The 17571-nt window shown below is 45.1% G+C and overlaps 1 protein-coding gene across 2 annotated transcripts; it reads right to left on the bottom strand.

Annotated features, from left to right (window-relative positions):
* Window positions 1–1463: 1463 nt before the first annotated feature.
* Window positions 1464–17430, bottom strand: ZNF26 (zinc finger protein 26). 2 transcript variants are annotated; one of them, XM_081802508.1, is made up of 4 exons: window positions 15046–17430; window positions 8878–9004; window positions 8521–8616; window positions 1464–3988 (listed from the first exon to the last, which is right to left on the bottom strand). In XM_081802508.1, the coding sequence occupies exons 1-4, from the start codon at window positions 15079–15081 to the stop codon at window positions 2640–2642; spliced, it is 1608 nt and encodes a 535-aa protein (XP_081658634.1). In that variant the 5' UTR covers window positions 15082–17430; the 3' UTR covers window positions 1464–2639. The 2 variants fall into 2 exon arrangements, with proteins under 2 accessions (XP_081658634.1, XP_081658633.1); XM_081802507.1 differs by having other exon boundaries at window positions 1464–3991; window positions 15046–17429.
* Between the last annotated feature and the right edge of the window lie 141 nt (window positions 17431–17571).

Here is a 17571-nt window from a genome sequence, read left to right as displayed (position 1 = left end):
TCCCCAGTACCTTAGGATGTGAAGTTAATTAGCAATAGTATCTTTACAGAGATAATCACGTGAAAATGAGATAATTAGGGTGAGACCTAAGCCAATAAGTGGGATCCTTCTAAAAGACTGGGGCAGAGAGTTGGTAGCGATGAGCCCCAGGGTGTTGGCAGAATAAGCTTCCTCCTGCAAGGCAAGGTCCACTTCTTCAGGGAGGGGAAGGGACTCTACACCAGGACTTGGCAGGTTTTGTAGGCAACAGCATCTGCCACAACTCTGCCATTGTAGTTAGTGCCAAAGCCACCAGACAATACAATTAACGTATGGTTATGTTCCAATAAAACCTGACTGATGGATGCTGAGACTTGAATTTCAAATAATTTTCTCAATTGGTGAAGTAGTTTTGGTCTTTTTGCAACCATTTAAAAACCTAAAGACTTCTTGGCTTCCGTCCATACAAATATAGGCAGCAAGCTGTATTTGACCTGCGAGCTGTAGCCTGCCAACGTCTAAGCTACGTATTTCTGAGGGAAGAGCATCCAGCGCAGTTTCTCAGGAGTCTGCCAGGCTGAGTCCTCACACTTCGGTCAGGTATCCCTACATGAACTGTCAAGAGACTACTTTTTCTAGGGGCACCTGGGTGGCTCAGTCGATGAAGCGTCTGCCTTCAGCTCAGGTCATGATCTCAGGGTCCTGGGATCGAGCCCCACGTTGGGCTCCCTGCTCAGCTGGGAGTCTGCTTCTCCCTCTCCCTCTGCCACTCCCCCTGCTCACTCTCTCTCACAAATAAATACATCTTAAAAAAAATTATTGGGCGCCTGGGTGGCTCAGTTGGTTAAGCGACTGCCTTCGGCTCAGGTCATGATCCTGGAGTCCCTGGATCGAGTCCCGCATCGGGCTCTCTGCTCGGCAGGGAGCCTGCTTCTCCCTCTGACCCTCCCCCCTCTCATGTGCTCTCTGTCTCTCTCATTCTCTCTGTCTCAAATAAATAAATAAAATCTTAAAAAAAAAAAAATTATTAAAGAGACTACTTTTTCTATACCAACACATGTTTCTATAAGGGATTAGCAAGCATGTGAAGTGGTTGGTTTAATTCAGCAACGTCACCGTTAACGCTCTTCCTTGAGATGAGCTTTCAGGGCTTCACATCTGTCACTGTTGTGATTAAGAGCTAACAGGACCAGAGTAGCCATCCCATCTCCTGTGTCAGATTTCCTCATAAATTAAAAACTCTTCTATGGCAATAGCCTTCAGTGTTCCCAGAATCTTATCATCAGGGGCCACAAGGTTCTTGGTGTAAACAAGCAATAGCACTTTGTACTATGGGCTAAAGTTTCCACATTGGAATGTAAACAAGAACCTGATTATCTTCTCGCCTCAGGAAAAAAGCCCTCTTTTGTGACTTATACACTACTGCCCAGCAACAATTTATTGATTAAAGCCCTTCAGTAATATGAGATAGAAATTCACTCTCCTTAACGTGAGCAGGAAAACATTTTTATTGAAGAGAGGCGGAAGCACACAGGCCAGAAAACCAGGTTCAAAGAGGGACAGCACCCAGACTTATTCCGGGAAACCAATACAGCAGGAAGGAATTGATGGCCCTCCATTCTGGGGCAAGAGTAAGTGAGTCCCACACGTCCCTTCTGGTTCACATGAGGCTGAGTCAGAGACTCAGGATCCAGGAACGAGGCTACCATGAGCCGGCAATGGGCATAATGCTCACCGGTAGCTGGCGCAACAGGTGCCCTGAGAGACACCAACCCAGAGATGCACACACCAGAGAGGTGCTCCTCCAGAGAAAACGAGGGTGTTCTCGCCAATCAGTGGAGAACACACTCTGAACTGCTAAAATATAATCTCTCTCTCTGCTCCTACAAAGCAGCCCCGTGATAACTGTCAGACCCACGTACAAAGACTGCTGAGTAAGTAAACTCATTTGGGGAACAGAATCTTTCCATTTATTAAAAGCCACACTACTTTAGTTGCTAAGAAATAAAGAGACAAAACTGATATTTAGCATTTAATATGGAGAATATTAGGGGATGTTATTCCACAAACTACCAAATATATGCATGACAAGTTACATTAAAAAATAAAATACCAAAGTTTTAAAAAATGCTATTCAGTGTTACTCAAGAAAGTCACACTAAATATTTCTTAACCTTCAGAATATGTTCCTTGATGTTTTCCTGACCATTGCTTTATTTACATATTAAAATAAAAAACAACTTTATACTCCACCATGAAAAAATCCACCATTTAAAATTGAGATTTTCTTCACTCTAAAACAGCTTCAAATCTGGAATGTGACTCTCACACATACATTTCATATGGGAAAATGCTTTCCTGATTTATTAAATTTGGCAAGTTTTAAATATGAATTCTCTGAATTTTATCTTTATCATGATGCTAGTGCACTTCATAGTTACTGCTCCTCATTCCTTGAGTTCTTGTCTACAGACTCATAGGACTTATTTCTGAAAGCTTTTGCCCATTCATTCCAAATATGATGGTCTCTCTCTGACTTAATTGATAGGAGTGTATTTTTAGGACTTCCTGCTTCTGCATCCCATCTCCATTATCATCTAAAGTCTCCTGAGAATCAACGTCTGTGAGAAAGTCCCTAACATCTACTTCATTCTAATTTCTCACTTGTGAGTTTTTCGATGTATACGAAGCCCTGAGTTCCAACAGAAGGATTTCCCACATTCAGAGCATTTCCACGGCTTCTCTCCTGTGTGAACTCTCTGATGTTCACTGAGGGACGACTTCTGAGTGAAGGCCTTCCCACATTCACCACACTTAAAAGGTTTTTCTCCCGAGTGAGTTTTCTGGTGTATCTGAAGTGACGCCTTCCTGGGATAGGCTTTCTCACATTCGCTGCATTCATAGGGTTTCTCCGTCGAGTGAGTCCTCTGGTGTATGATGAGCTGGGATTTCCCACAAAAGGCTCTCTCACAGAAACTACATTCATAGGGTCTCTCTCCGGTGTGCGTTCTCCTATGTATAACAAGATATGATTTGCTGCTGAAAGCCTTCCCACACTCACTGCATCCGTAGGGCTTCTCGCCTGCATGCGCTCTCAGATGTGCAGTGAGCTGTTCCTTCCTACCGAAGGCTTTCCCACATTCACTGCACTGATAAGGATTATTTCCTGTGTGGATTCCCTGGTGAACAACAAGTTGTGTCTTCATATTGAAGGCTTTCCCACAATCGCTGCACTGGTAGGGTTTCTCCCCTGTGTGCATTCTGATGTGAACCAGGAGGTAGGACTTACTCCTAAAAGCTTTCCCACATTCACTGCATTTATGGGGCTTCACTCCTGTGTGAGTCCTCTGGTGTACGACGAACGGTGACTTCAAACTGAAGGCTTTCCCACACTCCCCACATTCATAAGGTTTCACGCCCGTGTGGCTTCTCTGGTGTAAAAGCAGCTGTGATTTCCAGCTGTAGGCTTTCCCACATTCACTGCAGCCATAAGGTTTCCCCCCTGTGTGAATTTCCTGATGGACGATGAGCTGTGACCTGAAGGAGAATACCTTCCCACACTCACTGCAGGAGTAGGGCTTTTCCCCCGTGTGCACCCTCTGATGAGCATTAAGGTTTGACTTGGCACTGAATGCCCTTTCACATTTGGTGCATTCGTAAGGCCTCTCTCCCGTATGAATTCTGAGATGGACAATCAGTTGTGACTTACAACGAAAAGCTTTCCCACATTCATTACACACACAGTTTTTTTCTATACTATGAGCTCTTTGATGCTTAAGAAAATAGGATTCTTCATATCCATGGAACTTATCAGGATTTTTTCTCAGACAGCTTTTGGTTGAACCTGAGTTTTGTGTCAGACCTTTTCCATGTGTGTTGTACTTATGGATTCTTTGTCTTGAAGGAACATGGGTTCTGCTCAGATGACGTTTTCCAAATGCGCCAAAAGTATAACTTCCCTCGATATTTTCAAACTCATCTTGATTTTTCTGGTACCATTCTTTCCAACCTTCTAGGAAAAATAAATATATATATACATATATATATATTTTAATCATCAATGTAGCTGATCTGGAATTACAGAGCTATAAAACTGTCATGTGATGAGTGTTTTTTGCTTAATAACAGGCCTCAGACACCGGTTCAAAAGAAATACTGGCCAAGCCCACATGTGCCATATATCTGAGCTATGGAGCATGAGGAACTGTGTTAAACCAAATCCCATTATGGAAATGGATGACAAATTAGCAGTGATCAAAAATGGTTTTTAAAATAGAAGCTTAGGGCCACCTGGGTGGCTCAGTGTGTTGAGTGACTGACTCTTGGTTTCAGCTCAGGTCATGATCTCAGGATGAGATCGAGCCCCACGTTGGGCTTGTGCTTATTGGGGAGCCTGCTTGAGATTCCCTCTCCCCCCACCCCACCCCCGGTCACACATGCTCTCCTTCTCTCTCTCAAAAAAAAAAAAAAGAAAAAGAAAAAGAGAACACGAGGCTTAAGATGCTTAGCCTGCACTTAGGAGCCAACACCATTTATCTTATATCTGAATGTTATTATTACAGGGGCTTATTCAAAAAGTGAATTCAGAGGATACCGAGTAACCAGGGTGTAACATTCAGATAGGTACGAGACATTAAAAGTAAGACTCAGTTAGCCATAGGAAAATTAGGGGCAAGAGCATTCCAAACAGACGGAAAAGCACATACAAAATTCTTGAGAAAGGAACACCTGTTTGGCACAGTTAAGAAATAGAAAAAATGGGATGCCTCGTTGGCTTGGTCGGGGGAGCCTGTGACTCCTGTCGTCAGGGTCATGAGTTTGAGCCCCACGTTGGGTGTGAAGCCTACAAGTTTAAAAAAAAAAGAAAAGAAAAGAAAAATATTTCGAAAAAAGTTTGGGACAGCTAAAACCCACTGAGTGAACAGAGTGCGTCAAGAACCAAATAGGCAGGCAAAAAAGTTTTCATCTTACCCAAAGGTAAGAGGACACCTTGATTCGTGTTGTGCTTTCTAGAGTATTTTTATTAAAGATTTTATTTATTTGTCAGAGAGAGAGAGACGGAGAGAGACAGAGCGAGCACAAGCAGGGGGAGGGGTAGGCAGAGGGAGGGGCAGGCTACCCGCTGAGCAGGGAGCCCAAAGCGGGACTCAATCCCAGGACCCCGGGATCATGACCTGAGCCGAAGGTAGACACTTCACAAACTGAGCCACCCAGGCGCCCCTCATGTTGTGCTTTTAAAAGATGTTTGCCTGTTATGTAGAAAATGAATAGAAGAAGGGCTGAGAGACAAACGAGGAAGCCCTTGTAGTAGTGCGGGAAGACATCACAGTGGTTTGGACTAAACTCTGGAGCTGAGCAAATGTGGAATGCATCTGGAGAGAACCAAGAAAATCTACCAAAGGACTGGGTGAAGGAGAAGGTGAGAGAAGGGGAGGCTTTAAGAACTCCAGATTTTAGGCTGGAGAAACAGGAGGTGCTGCTCTCTGAGAGAGAAAATGTTTGCAGGAAAAATTAAGGACTTTGTTTTGGATCTGACTACACTTGAGATCTCGGCTAAATACCCAAATGGAGAGGAGACAGCAAGTAGGCAGACAGACGGAAGTTCAGTGCTCAGAGAAAAGCAGGCGTCAACAACATGTAAAAGGTCTTAAACACCATGAAGGACGAGACCTTCCAGGGAAGGTGTGCAGATGACACATGTGGCCGGACAATGATGAGGCCCAACAGGAGCATGATGCTGAGTGTGAGGCCCACAGGGCACCAGGAAAGGCACACTCCTTAGGGGCACAGCCTCATCATGTTGCTACAGCTGTCCTGTGGGGCCACCAGGGGCTCTCCTGCCTCCTCAGGACCTCCTGATAAACCCTCTCTCCCCACTCATGCGGGAACAGTTCGCATTATGGTTTGTGCCTCAAAGTAGGGCCACTAAACTCAAGGACAGGGGTGAGAATACCAAGACCAATGGCTAGAAGACTTCTCAGGCTTGAATAAATGCTCAGACCACTTTTGGTTGTTGGTATTGGCTTCACAGAATTAGTCGGAAAAAAAAGACTGACTGGAAGCTTGTTGGGTGGGTTGGTTTTTTTTTTAAGATTTTATTTATTTATTTATTTATTTATTTGACAGAGAGAGAGAGAGAGAGACAAGCAGGGGGCGCAGTAGAGGGAGAAGCAGACTGCTGAGCAGGGAGCCCAATGCAGGACTCGGTCCCAGGACCCTGGGCCGAAGGCAGACGCTCAACCAGCTGAGCCACCCAGGTGCCCCACTTGTTAGGTTTCGAAGGAAACCTAAGCCTGGTCTGATAACAGCCTATGATTCTTTAGTCCCAAATACGCCCACATCTGCACCAACAGACAGGACCATATTCTCTCCAAGCATCGTCTCATCTATGCCAACAGGACAAAAAGACTGGAGTGAACAGGGAAAGTATGCTAGAGCAAGAAGTCGTCTTTGATTTTTTTTCTCAAAGAGGAAAGTGTGTGATGGACCGCTATCCCCCATCCACCCCTCTGCACAGAGGAGCTTCCGTTAGTTTCCGGATCCTTCCCCACCACTGCATGTGTCCAGAATAGACCGCTGATCTTTTAAGCCCACGTCCGTTCAGACCGTGAGGCCACAGCCACACCCATCTCAAGAAATCCTGGCCTTGCAACTGGACTCGGGCCCAGGATGAGAACACGGGCTGCCTCCCTTGGGGAAGGAATGACGATGTTTCGTGTTAACATTAGCATTTTTGAAGCTGCACAGGTGGACAGAAGGGCACATGTGCAGCACACCCAAAGGGAGGACTCACACTGCTCACCGCAGAGCCACACGCACTTCCCCTCTTCCGTGCACCAGCCCTGACTGGTGAGGACATGGTCCGTGTGGTCCCCCACCGAGCCCTCCCCGCCCCCACATCACGGCTAGTTCAGGCACTGGCATGTCAGCTGTAAGAAAACATGCCGGCAGGCTTCTGAGAAAGAGTCTGGGGACTGGTGAAGGGGATTTTGGGGAAAGAAACAGGACTTATCCAGTGACTCCTGCTGTGTCTGCATATGATGCCTGGCATGGAGGAACCTACCAGGACAAAGGAAAAGAAAAGCATAACCTCTCAGGGTGAGAAAAGGGAGGCAGATGGATCGCTGACATCACCAAGCTCCTTGTTTTTTTTTTTAAGTTAGATAGTTAGTTAGTCATCTATGTACGTACGCATCTACTAATCTATCATGAGGGGGAGAGAGAGAATCTCAAGCAGTCTTTGCACTGAGCACAAGCCCAATGCAGGGCTCGATCGTAGAACCCTGAGGTCATGACCTGAGCCAAAATCAAGACTGAGCCACCAGGAACCCCTGACATCACTAAGCTTCTGAATTAAGCCACTGTGGAGCTGCTGTCCTATGGCAGACAACTGTCATTTGAGACTATAAATTCCTTATTCTTTATTCTGGTTGAACAAGGGATGTAAGATACTTGTTTATTTTCTCAGACTAGTGATAGGATGCTTATGAAAACAAATCCAGCAGGAATAGCTAAGAGGAAGACTAGAGTTCTCAAATATGGCTAAGAATTTGAGCTTCCCATGCCTGAGAGAACACTGATCTAGTCTGGGTGACAACTGAGGGGACAGGAGCTATGAAGATAAAATAGCGGCAAAAACAGAAACAGTACTAAGATTCGCAGCTGTACTAAGTACTAAGCACTAAGATGGTACCATGAGCGCAACAGCAGCAGTAAGAAACGTGGGGAGGCCAAAGACGAAGAGCTCCTTCCCATTTCTGCTACTGAGAATGAAAAGTGAGGAAGCCCGGGGCTCTTTACAAGCATTTAACACATGGGACGAGAGTGTAGAAGGGAAGAGGATGAGGATATCCGTGGGACGTTATGACATGGGAGAAAGCAAGCTTAGGCAGAAGAGCCTTTCAGCTGTTACAATATTGGTGAGAGAACAGCCAGATTTGGGAAATACACCCTTCTGGAGGACTCGAGAGGGAAGGATAAAGAGGAGCCAGGAAATGTAAGGTGATACAATCACTTCATGACACAGGTGAGACTGGGCTAGGTTTCAGAATCCTTCAGAAAAGTGCCCAAGAAAGTAACAGCTATAATTTCACAGTGAAAGAAAAGGAAACAATGCATTCTCTGAAGAAGGTGATGCTGAGCAAAGGACGAGGAAGACTGAGGGATTTATCTGTGGAAGGCAAGAGAGAAAGTCACCGTAAGGGAAGTAGAGGGCGTGAGTCACACGAAGGGAGAGGAGAGAAACTCTCTGGAAGCGACGACAGCTAATGCAGTCCATGACCATGGGAAGGAAGGAAACTAACCCAGAAAAACATCTGAGCAGAGTGCAGACAAGAAGGCATGCCTGCCCCTCAGACCCAAGAGAGGGAAGCCCAAACATGGGTAGAGCAATGGTCCTTTCCTTTCCTGAGGAGCTAGCTTGGCTAACTTGGCTCCTCCCGAGTTGCCCCAGTGGTTCAGGGGCTTCAAAGCAGAGCTTCCACACAACACTGCCTGAGGTTCACGCCCACACCCCCATCTTCCTGGTTCCCACTCACCCACCTGGACAGCTCTGACGGGAAACTTTGGCATTTATTATCCATGGCTCCTCTCCTTGCTCCAACTTGAAGATTAAATCAGGTTTGGTACCATGATACCCTGTTGGTGGAAAATCATAAAGGATGTGGCCAAGCTGCTAGGGACTAAGGGATCCAGAACTACAAAATGAAACTGCTCACTGGCACTTGGGGGAAGACTACACGAGGAGATGAGGCCCAAATAGGGACTACGAGCCTTTGATCTCTGAAGTTCAAGCCCACAACCAGGAAGTCCTTTGGAGACCTCAGGGTAGATCAACAAAAGAAAAAGGGTGGCGATTTATAAATCACAGTCTGAGATCGACAGAGAAGCTGCACTTACCCACAGACACCAGGTGGCTGTAGTTCTCCAGGATCACATCCCTGTACAAGTACTTCTGCGTAGAGTCCAGTAACTGCCACTCTTCCCAGGTGAACTCCATAGATATATCCTTGAATGACAATAATCCCTGGAATAATATACATCCCATTCAATTGGATACCATTACGTTAGGTGACGTGGAACAGATGTACAGGACCTGGGAAGGAGAGATGTTCCTCCACAGACTGCCTCCTGTGCCCAGATCAGCACTGACTTTCAGAATAAAACAAAAAAAAAAAACCCGGGGCGCCTGGGTGGCTCAGTCGGTGAAGCGTCTGCCTTGGGCTCAGGTCATGATCCCAGGGTCCTGGGATCGAGCCCCACATCGGGCTCCTTGCTCAGCGGGAAGCCTGCTTCTCCCTCTCCCACTCCCCCTGCTTGTGTTCCCTCTCTCGCTGTGTCTCTCTCTGTCAAAAGATAAATAAAATCTTTAAAAAAAATTAAAACAGGGGCGCCTGGGTGGCTCAGTCGGTGAAGCGTCTGCCTTGGGCTCAGGTCATGATCTCAGGGTCCTGGGATCGAGCCCCATGTCTGGCTCCCTGCTCGGTGGGGAGCCTGCTTCTCCCTCTCTCTCTGCCCCTCCCCCCGCTCGTTCTCTCACTCACTCGCTTTCAAATGAACAAATAAAAAAAATCTTAAAAGAAAAAAACCAAAAACTTTTGAGCTTCCATGGGCCAGATACTGTTTTTGGTCCCAAAAATTTCAGGACGAACACAACCAACTTCTGCCCTCAAGAAGCTTCTAGTCTTGGGACGCCTGGGTGGCTCAGTTGGTTGAGCATCTGCCTTTGGCTTGGGTCGTGATCTCGGGGTCGTGGGATCGAGCCCCATGTCGGGCTCCCTGATCAGCGAGGAGTCTGCTTCTCTCTCTCCCTCTGCCCCTCCCCCTGCTCTCTCTCTCTCTCAGATATAAAATTAAATTAAATTAAATTTAATTTAAAAAAATAAAAGCTTCCAGTCTTGTAGAGGGAAATAAACATTTATACATGGAGAAGAAACAGGTGTTACAAGTCTTTGATAAAAAAAAATTATCCAGGATATATTTTGCCCAGAGATGGAGAGAACAATTCTAAACACATGGGAAGGTGTGACATCTTGATAGCTGTTCAACCCATCTTAAGTCTTAGACAGAGTGAGAGCTTGGCACCATAAAAAAAAAAAGGAAAGAAAAGGAAAAAAAAAGGCCAAATAGGTAAATTCCTAGCCTTCTTTCCAGAGAATAAGGGGCCCATTACTGAGGTCAACCAGGGTTCACTCCAGCATAGACTCTGAGCCTGGAGCTAGGGCTGCAGAGCTGCAGATGATGGAGAGCCGCTGTGGCTGGGCAGGGGGCGGCAGTCCCCACCAGGCAGTTGTGAGACAGTAAGTGTGGTTCCTGACATCTCTGTGAACTACCCAGAATGCCTATAATAAGTTTCTTTCATGGGACCAAAAAAAAAGTAGTAACAAGCTACAGGTCCTCACAGGATCATTCAACAAACATTTCTGAGACACTGACAATGTGCCAGGACTGTTCTTGGTGCTGGGGGCTCAGCCATGAACACGTTCCCTGGACTTAGCGCATTTCCATCCTTGCAGGGGAAGGTGACAGTAAACACATAACTACCCAACAAGCAGATGGTGATGGTGCTCTACCAAGAAGCAGGGTAAGGGGATAGAGCCCAGGGAGGCAGGTGTAGGCAGATGGAGTGGTCAGGAAGCTCTCTGGTAAGGGACTATTTGGGTAGAAACCCAAGTGATGCGAGAATGATACCAAGATTTGTGCAGAAGAGCCTTCCAAGAGGCATGAAAACAAAGGGCCAGGACTTCAGGGCTCAGAGGGTATGGTAAGGACTTGAGATTTCATTCCAGGTGAGGAGAGGCCATCCGAAGGCCTTAAGCAAGAGTGGGATGTTCTGACTCCCGCCCAAGATTAATCTGACTGCTGTGGAGAAGGGAGGGTCTTGGATCTGGGGCAATGAAGGTAGCTGGAAGTAATACGCAGTGGTTGGATTCTGGGCATCAAGTGAAGACAGAGTAGATGACATCTTGACGGGAGATGACCAGCACAGAGAGAAGGGTGTTGAGGAGGACAGCAAGGATCCTGGCCAAGTAAACTGAAGACGCTGCCCTAACAAGGTGAGGGTGCCTGAAGGATGAGAAATGAGGGGAACAAGGGGCTGTAGAAGCAGCTGGACAGAATTCCCTGAAGCAGGGCACTGGGGGAAGGGAGGGAAGGAGGAGACCGTCTGGGTGTCCACTGAGCCCACAATCAGGAGGAACTGGCCCCGTGTTCAGGGATTTCAGTAAACCAGGAATCTGATATCTCTTCTCCTCTGGGAATTTCTGAAGACAGAGGCTTCTGGAACACTCTGTAAAGGCAGCTGAGAAGTGACGTCCAAAGATTCCTGGACTTGATCACCCCTGACAGGCTCCTAACCCAATAGCACTGTCTGCAGAAAGGGAGACCCAGGAGGGAAGAGACAGTGAATGCAATTCTGGGTGAGTCTGCAGAAGTAAGTGAGAGAATTGCTCACAATATGGAAATCCAGGGTAAGGCCCTGCCTCAGGCTCCAAGCAACCGCCTGGTGCTGAGCACCAACCACCTGACAACAGGAGCTTCTCTGGTCTAAGCACTGGTCTTCCCAACCCATGAGGAGCCCCCATAGAAGGAGGCAATAAAGAGATGAGCACCCCATCTCTCCTCTGCAGCCTGAGTGGGGCAAGCAGAGGAGGTGGAATTAAGAGCATGGACTGGACTGCCCAATGCCTGAAAGTGACCAGAGAAGATAAGACCGGAATATCACGAGCGCTCGCTGAGACAAACCCTGGGGCCAAGGAAAGGGAGAGCGGACAGGGACGCCTGAGGCTGTGACTTCTTACATTCAGATCCAGCCCAGGCCACTTGTCAGATCTGCGACTTTATAGCAGAGGAGAAGCCCAAGCAAGGCATACCAGTGTGATTGTGTACAAGCTTAAGGCAGACGCCACTAGAGTGAACACAGACCAAAGTGGCTGAGTATGCAGACAGGATGGAAAAAGAGAGTGGGAGTAAACCGTGAGGCTTATTTTAAGCTTTTTACTGTATTTTGAGCTTGATAAGAATAAAAATAAAATACAGAGAAACTATTAAAAAATTTTTTTATTGGTCAAGAAATGAAGAAATTAAAAATAGAAAACTATTATGACCAAGACAGAATCCATAGCTCTAAGATAAAGATTTTTAAATACATGAGATTATTGTACAGAGGCAGTTCTACTGTATGCTGCAAAAAATCACCACTATGCAAAGTCACACAGCAAACCCACAGGGAATACGGGGAGAATGGGGTTGGGGCACAACACCTTTGTCAGCAACACATAAAAAAGAACAGCAGGAACCTATTAAAAACAGTAGCAGTTTTACATGTTTAATGTTTAAGAAATACATAAAATGACAATACATCACTTTACCCTGGAAAAGACCTGGTGTTTGGACATCAGAGGGGCTAAAGCTGATCATAAGGTGGTGGAAAGAGGGCTGTGTGAAGTTAGACAGAAGGCTCACACTGTTCCCTACGAAATCAATTTTGCTGAATTCATGTTTTTAAAGCAAACATGGTAGCAGATCTAACTATATTAACGAATTTGTTCCAATAAATTTGAAAACTTGGAAGAAATAAAAACTGTCTAAGAAAGTAAAAAGAACCCAAGCTGGCCCAGAAGGAAGCAAAAAAAGCAAGACTGACTAATCCATGATCACAAAACACACAGAAGTAGCAACCGAAGGTAACCCTCCGTTTCAGAGAGGCCATGTGCCCACACTACACTTAAAAGTTCTGTCAACATCGCAGGAACATAAAATTCCCATCATGTCTGACCTGACATTGAGCCCGGAAACCACGGGACGCCTGTACAACACAGACTTGCACAACCCCACGGACAAAACCAGGCAAGTACAGCACAAACTGTAGTCTTAACTCATTTATCATTAGCTCTGATCAAAGTGTCTAGATAAAAATACTACTCAAGGGCTCCTGGGTGGCTCAGTTGGTTAAGCGACTGCCTTCGGCTCAGGTCATGATCCTGGAGTCCCCGGATTGGGATCGAGTCCCGCATCAGGCTCCCTGCTCAGCAGGGAGTCTGCTTCTCCCTCTGACCCTCCTCCGTCTCATGCTATCTCTCATTCTCTCTCTCGCAAAAAAAAAAAAATTATTTTTAAAAATTAAAAAAAAAAAATACTACTCAAGTACAAGTCCTGTACACACAGAGCAAACTATGACAAGGAAATGCATCCAAAAAATTAAAGGACAGTCCAAAATTAACAACAACAAAAAACCCACAAAAAACCCATCAGTGAAATAAGTCACATCAGTATATTAGCAGAGAACAGCCAACCAATCATCTCAATAGATGAAACAAAGTCATGTAAAATTCAACACTTTTAAAAATCAGAGCTCTCCCCAGGTGAGTTACGTGCTGGGTGTTTCCTTCACTGGGGGCATCTGTCCAGCCTGAGAACAGGCAGGGGAGCCTCTGATGCCCCCTGACAGCAGGCTTTCCCTGTGGCGCATCTGCTGAGTGCTGGTGAGCACAGGAACTGGGCTGCAATGACGGACTGATTCTCCCACAGTCTCAAGGCACTGAGGACACAAAGAACCCTAGAGGGGAGCATGCAATAACCACCCCCCCCAACTACCACCGAGACCACAGGTGAATGTACAATAACTAAAGCGGCACCCCAGCCCCAAACCACCTCCAAGTCTGTTTGATGATGTCATCAGTCATCTCCCTATCTGCATGGCAGAGGAAAGGGGAAACACTCTGGTAGAAGGTAACACTGAACTTCGGTCTCTACGGTTGTTCCTTTATACCAACATAGGCATAAAATAGAAAATTTTGAGACATGTGAAGAGGCAAGAAAACAAGACCGATAAATCAAAGGAAAAACACACAACACAGACTCAACAGATGATCCAGAAGTTAGCAGACAACGTTAGAAATAACTGTCAAAGTATATATTATTACAAATACTTAAAATTATAGAAGAAAAGTATACAATAGATTAAAAAGATACTGGAAATTTGTTTTTAAAAAACCAGGAGACATTTAGAAATAAAGAATGGATATCACATTAACTAAGCATCAATAGAATAGTTGAGTACAGGACATCCATCCTATGGGAAAATACTCCAAGCAAAGTTGACAAACTTTGGACTGGCCTCCATGCAGAACACCTGGAACTCACTGCTGATGGGACACAAAGCGGTTTCAGCACTTCTGGAAAATGTTTGGTCATGTTCACTAAACTTAAATACACACACACCCATCACTCCTAGATATATGCCAGGTGGTTGTCCACTGAGAGGGAGATTCTGCGCCCCCGGGGATGTCTGGCACTGAGACTTCTGCGCTGGTCACGTAGAGCTGCTGGTATCTAAACGGGTAGAGGTCAAGGATGCTGCTCAACATCCTACAATGTACAGAATAGTCCTTCACAATGAAGAGTAATTCAGTCCAAAATGTCAATAGTGCTGAGGCTGAGAAATCCTGGCATAAGCCTAACAGAAATGAGAATTGATGTCCCTCAAAAGACATGTACAAAAATGTTTATAACGGTGTTATTCAAAATAGCCAATAACTGGACGCAGCCCAAGTGTTGCTGATGACCATGTCTATGATAACACATGAATACAGCAGACAGATTATAAAACAGTCATACAACAGAGGATCGTACAACTTGGATGTCACTCACAAACTATGCTGACTGAGAGAAGCCAGATACTTTACTGTACAATTCCAATTATATTAAGTTAAAAAAAGAAAAAAAAAGGCAAAATTAATGGTGTTGTAACAGGAGTAAAAAAATATAAATAAAGCAGTGACCCCTTGGGGGTGGGGGCCAGTGGCGATAGAGAGAACAACGGAAACTGCCAGGGCGCTGGAATTCTTGATTTTCATTTGTCTTCAGTGTATACTTTAATATTGTGATTTATAAGAATATTTGGTCATTCAGATGTCCAAAACATATTTCTGATATGTGTTTGGTCTTCATCCATGGGTTCCTGGCTCAGAGCTCCTAAAACCCTTGGAATTTCCTCTGGTAAGTACGATCAAGGTATCTTTTGTTATGTTAATGAGGCAACTTCTGGAAAGCCCCTAGGTAACCTACCAAAGGGCAGCTGGTTTCCAGGAGACTGTCCCCCATCTCTGGGTCGACAGTGACAGACTGAAGCTGAATTCTCAGACAACCTGCTGGTGTCCAAGAACTGTGTGATGCTGTGTGTAGGGGAACTGCACCCCCACCCCTCTTGCTGGAATTGGTCCAGGAACCTAAAAGAATATAAATATTCCACTTAAGGTTTATGCATTTTACTGTAATTTAGAACTCAATTAAATTTTTAAAAAGGCAAAAGAAGCCACAAATGGATATGTATGTATAAAAATATCACAGATACAACTACAAATATATTTTTTGCATGAGGGTAAAGACAGAAATAATGTTACATAGTGTGAAACCCACTTATGTAATAACCCAGACAAACAAACCAAACATTTTAAGGATATAAACAACTGTAGACAAACATATGTAGAAAGATCTAGAAGAATATACACCAAATTGATTATCTCTGAAGAGAGAAAAGGGATTAGGACAGGAGGGTAATTATAAGACTGAACTGTGTTCTAAGAGAATGTAGAAAAGTATCAAATATGTAACCAAAAATTAACGAGACAGGAATATCCATACATGTGCAGAGTTATTCATGGTTTCAAAGTTTGCAACAGTGACAAGCTCAACAACCTAAATTTCCACCCATAAGAGAACAGCTAAAAAATATGGTACATTCATCCTATAGAGACATTTTTCAAATTGTAGAATAATTACACACAGTATGATGCAACTCATATAAAAACAAAACTTTTCGGGATGCCTGGGTGGCTCAGTCGGTGAAGGGTCTGCCTTCAGCTCAGGTCATGATCCCAGGGTCCTGGGATCGAGTCCCGCGTTGGGCTCCTCAATCGGCTGGGAGCCTGCTTCTCCCTCTCCCTGCCATTCCCCCTGCTTGTGCTCACTCCCTCTCTCTCTCTGACAAATAAATAAATAAATAAACAAACAAACAAACAAACTTTTCAAATGTTGAATTAAGCACACCTAAAATTCCACCCAATCACCTATAAATTCGTAAGTAATTTTAATCAGTTCTTTTAAAAAATTTAAATATCTTTGTGTCTCAAGGAATACAAAATTTCAGCAGATCAAAAGCTGAGAGGCCTGAGAGCAGGAAGTAAGAAGCCCTAGTGGTTACCAGCTGTGGGCATGAGGAGGTGAGTCCACAGACTTAAACCCCCATCAGTGGAGAAACAGCTCAATAAAATGCGGCCCAATCATACTGCAGGATAATAAAATGGAGCTATTATAAAAGGAAACCCTGATCTATATGTATTGCTATGAAGAATTCTAAAATAAATGTAAATCAAATGGCAAACTGCACAATTTATAGAAGAGAACATAAAACCTTGTTTCCTGTAGGAAGGGTCTGGATGGAAACCCCCCAAGCTACTGACTACCTCTTTTTTAAACTTTTGGGTTTTTTACTTTAAGTAGGCTCCACGCCAATGTGGGGCCTGACTCACGACCCCGAGAACAGGCACCTGCTACTGACTACCTCTTGACATTAGAGGAAGGAAATGATAACCAAAGAGCTTTGGCTGTGTTACTTACAATCCCATTTTCTAAAACGATGCAATTAAAAATGGTTTTATATTAAAGAGGAAAAGCAATAAAGCCATTTCCATACTAAAATGTGGAACAGACAGCAGTGTACATGATCAGACACGTAAAACACAGAGAAAAACAATGGGAAGGTTACATAACACACTGTGGATGGCAATCTTTTCTGGGGAGCAGAACAGGAGGGGTGAAGCACTCTTTTACACTGGAATATCTGTATCAACAAAAATAAGAGGGAAGGGAAGGAAAAGAGGAGAAAGAAGAGAAGGAAAAGGTAGGAGGGAGGGAGGGAGGGAAGGAGGACTGAGGAAAAAAGATGAGGTGTGTAGGCAAGAGCTGGTCTACGGAGGTGAAGTGGTGCGGGCTAGAACAATAAAGAAGAAGGGAGGAAAATTAGAGTGTGTATATGCACGTGTACACACAAACACATACACACACAAAGAGAAAATAATAGAGTGAATATAGCAAAATGTTGACAATTCTGGGTGAAGAGGTTTTTATACAACACTGTACAGGAATTTTTTATACCGTTCTTGTGATTTCTCTACAGTTCCAAAATTCTTCCAAGATGAAATAAAATTAAAAACTCCTAGGGGTTTCCAGCACGATCTTCCCCCTCACTTACAGGGCCCTACCATTCTGGCCCCGGCTGATGCACCATCCCTCTCCACTCCAGCCATGGCCTTGCTTTCCACTTGAGGCAGCTGCCACTTGCTTGGAATACAACCCTAGAAATAAAAGTCTGGAATGCTTCCTCCCCACTACCCCCGCCATCCCATGGTCGTCAAGTTGTCACTCAGACCGAACGTGAATGTTGCCTCAAGAAGGGGTGCCAGGGGCGCCTGGGTGGCTCAGTTGGTTAAGCGACTGCCTTCGGCTCAGGTCATGATCCTGGAGTCCCGGGATCGAGTCCCGCATCGGGCTCCCTGCTCGGCGGGGAGTCTGCTTCTCCCTCTGACCCTCCTC

This window comes from Leptonychotes weddellii, chromosome 13, assembly GCF_054177405.1.
Source record: "Leptonychotes weddellii isolate Sample4059 chromosome 13, ASM5417740v2, whole genome shotgun sequence".
Lineage (NCBI taxonomy): Eukaryota > Metazoa > Chordata > Mammalia > Carnivora > Phocidae > Leptonychotes > Leptonychotes weddellii.
The sequence above is the reverse complement of the archived record's forward strand: the minus strand, read 5'-3'. Positions and strand labels throughout refer to the sequence as shown.

Bases quoted from the DNA above. Each gene is read 5' to 3' on its own strand.
- ZNF26 (XM_081802507.1), bottom strand. From the start codon at position 15,081: ATGGGGGACAGTCTCCTGGAAACCAGCTGCCCTTTG. The intron at 9,005-15,045 runs GTAGGTTACCTA...ATATTATTCCAG, and splicing joins TGGAAACCAGCTGCCCTTTG to GGATTATTGTCATTCAAGGA. The intron at 8,617-8,877 runs GTAAGTGCAGCT...TTCCACCAACAG, and splicing joins CAGCCACCTGGTGTCTGTGG to GGTATCATGGTACCAAACCT.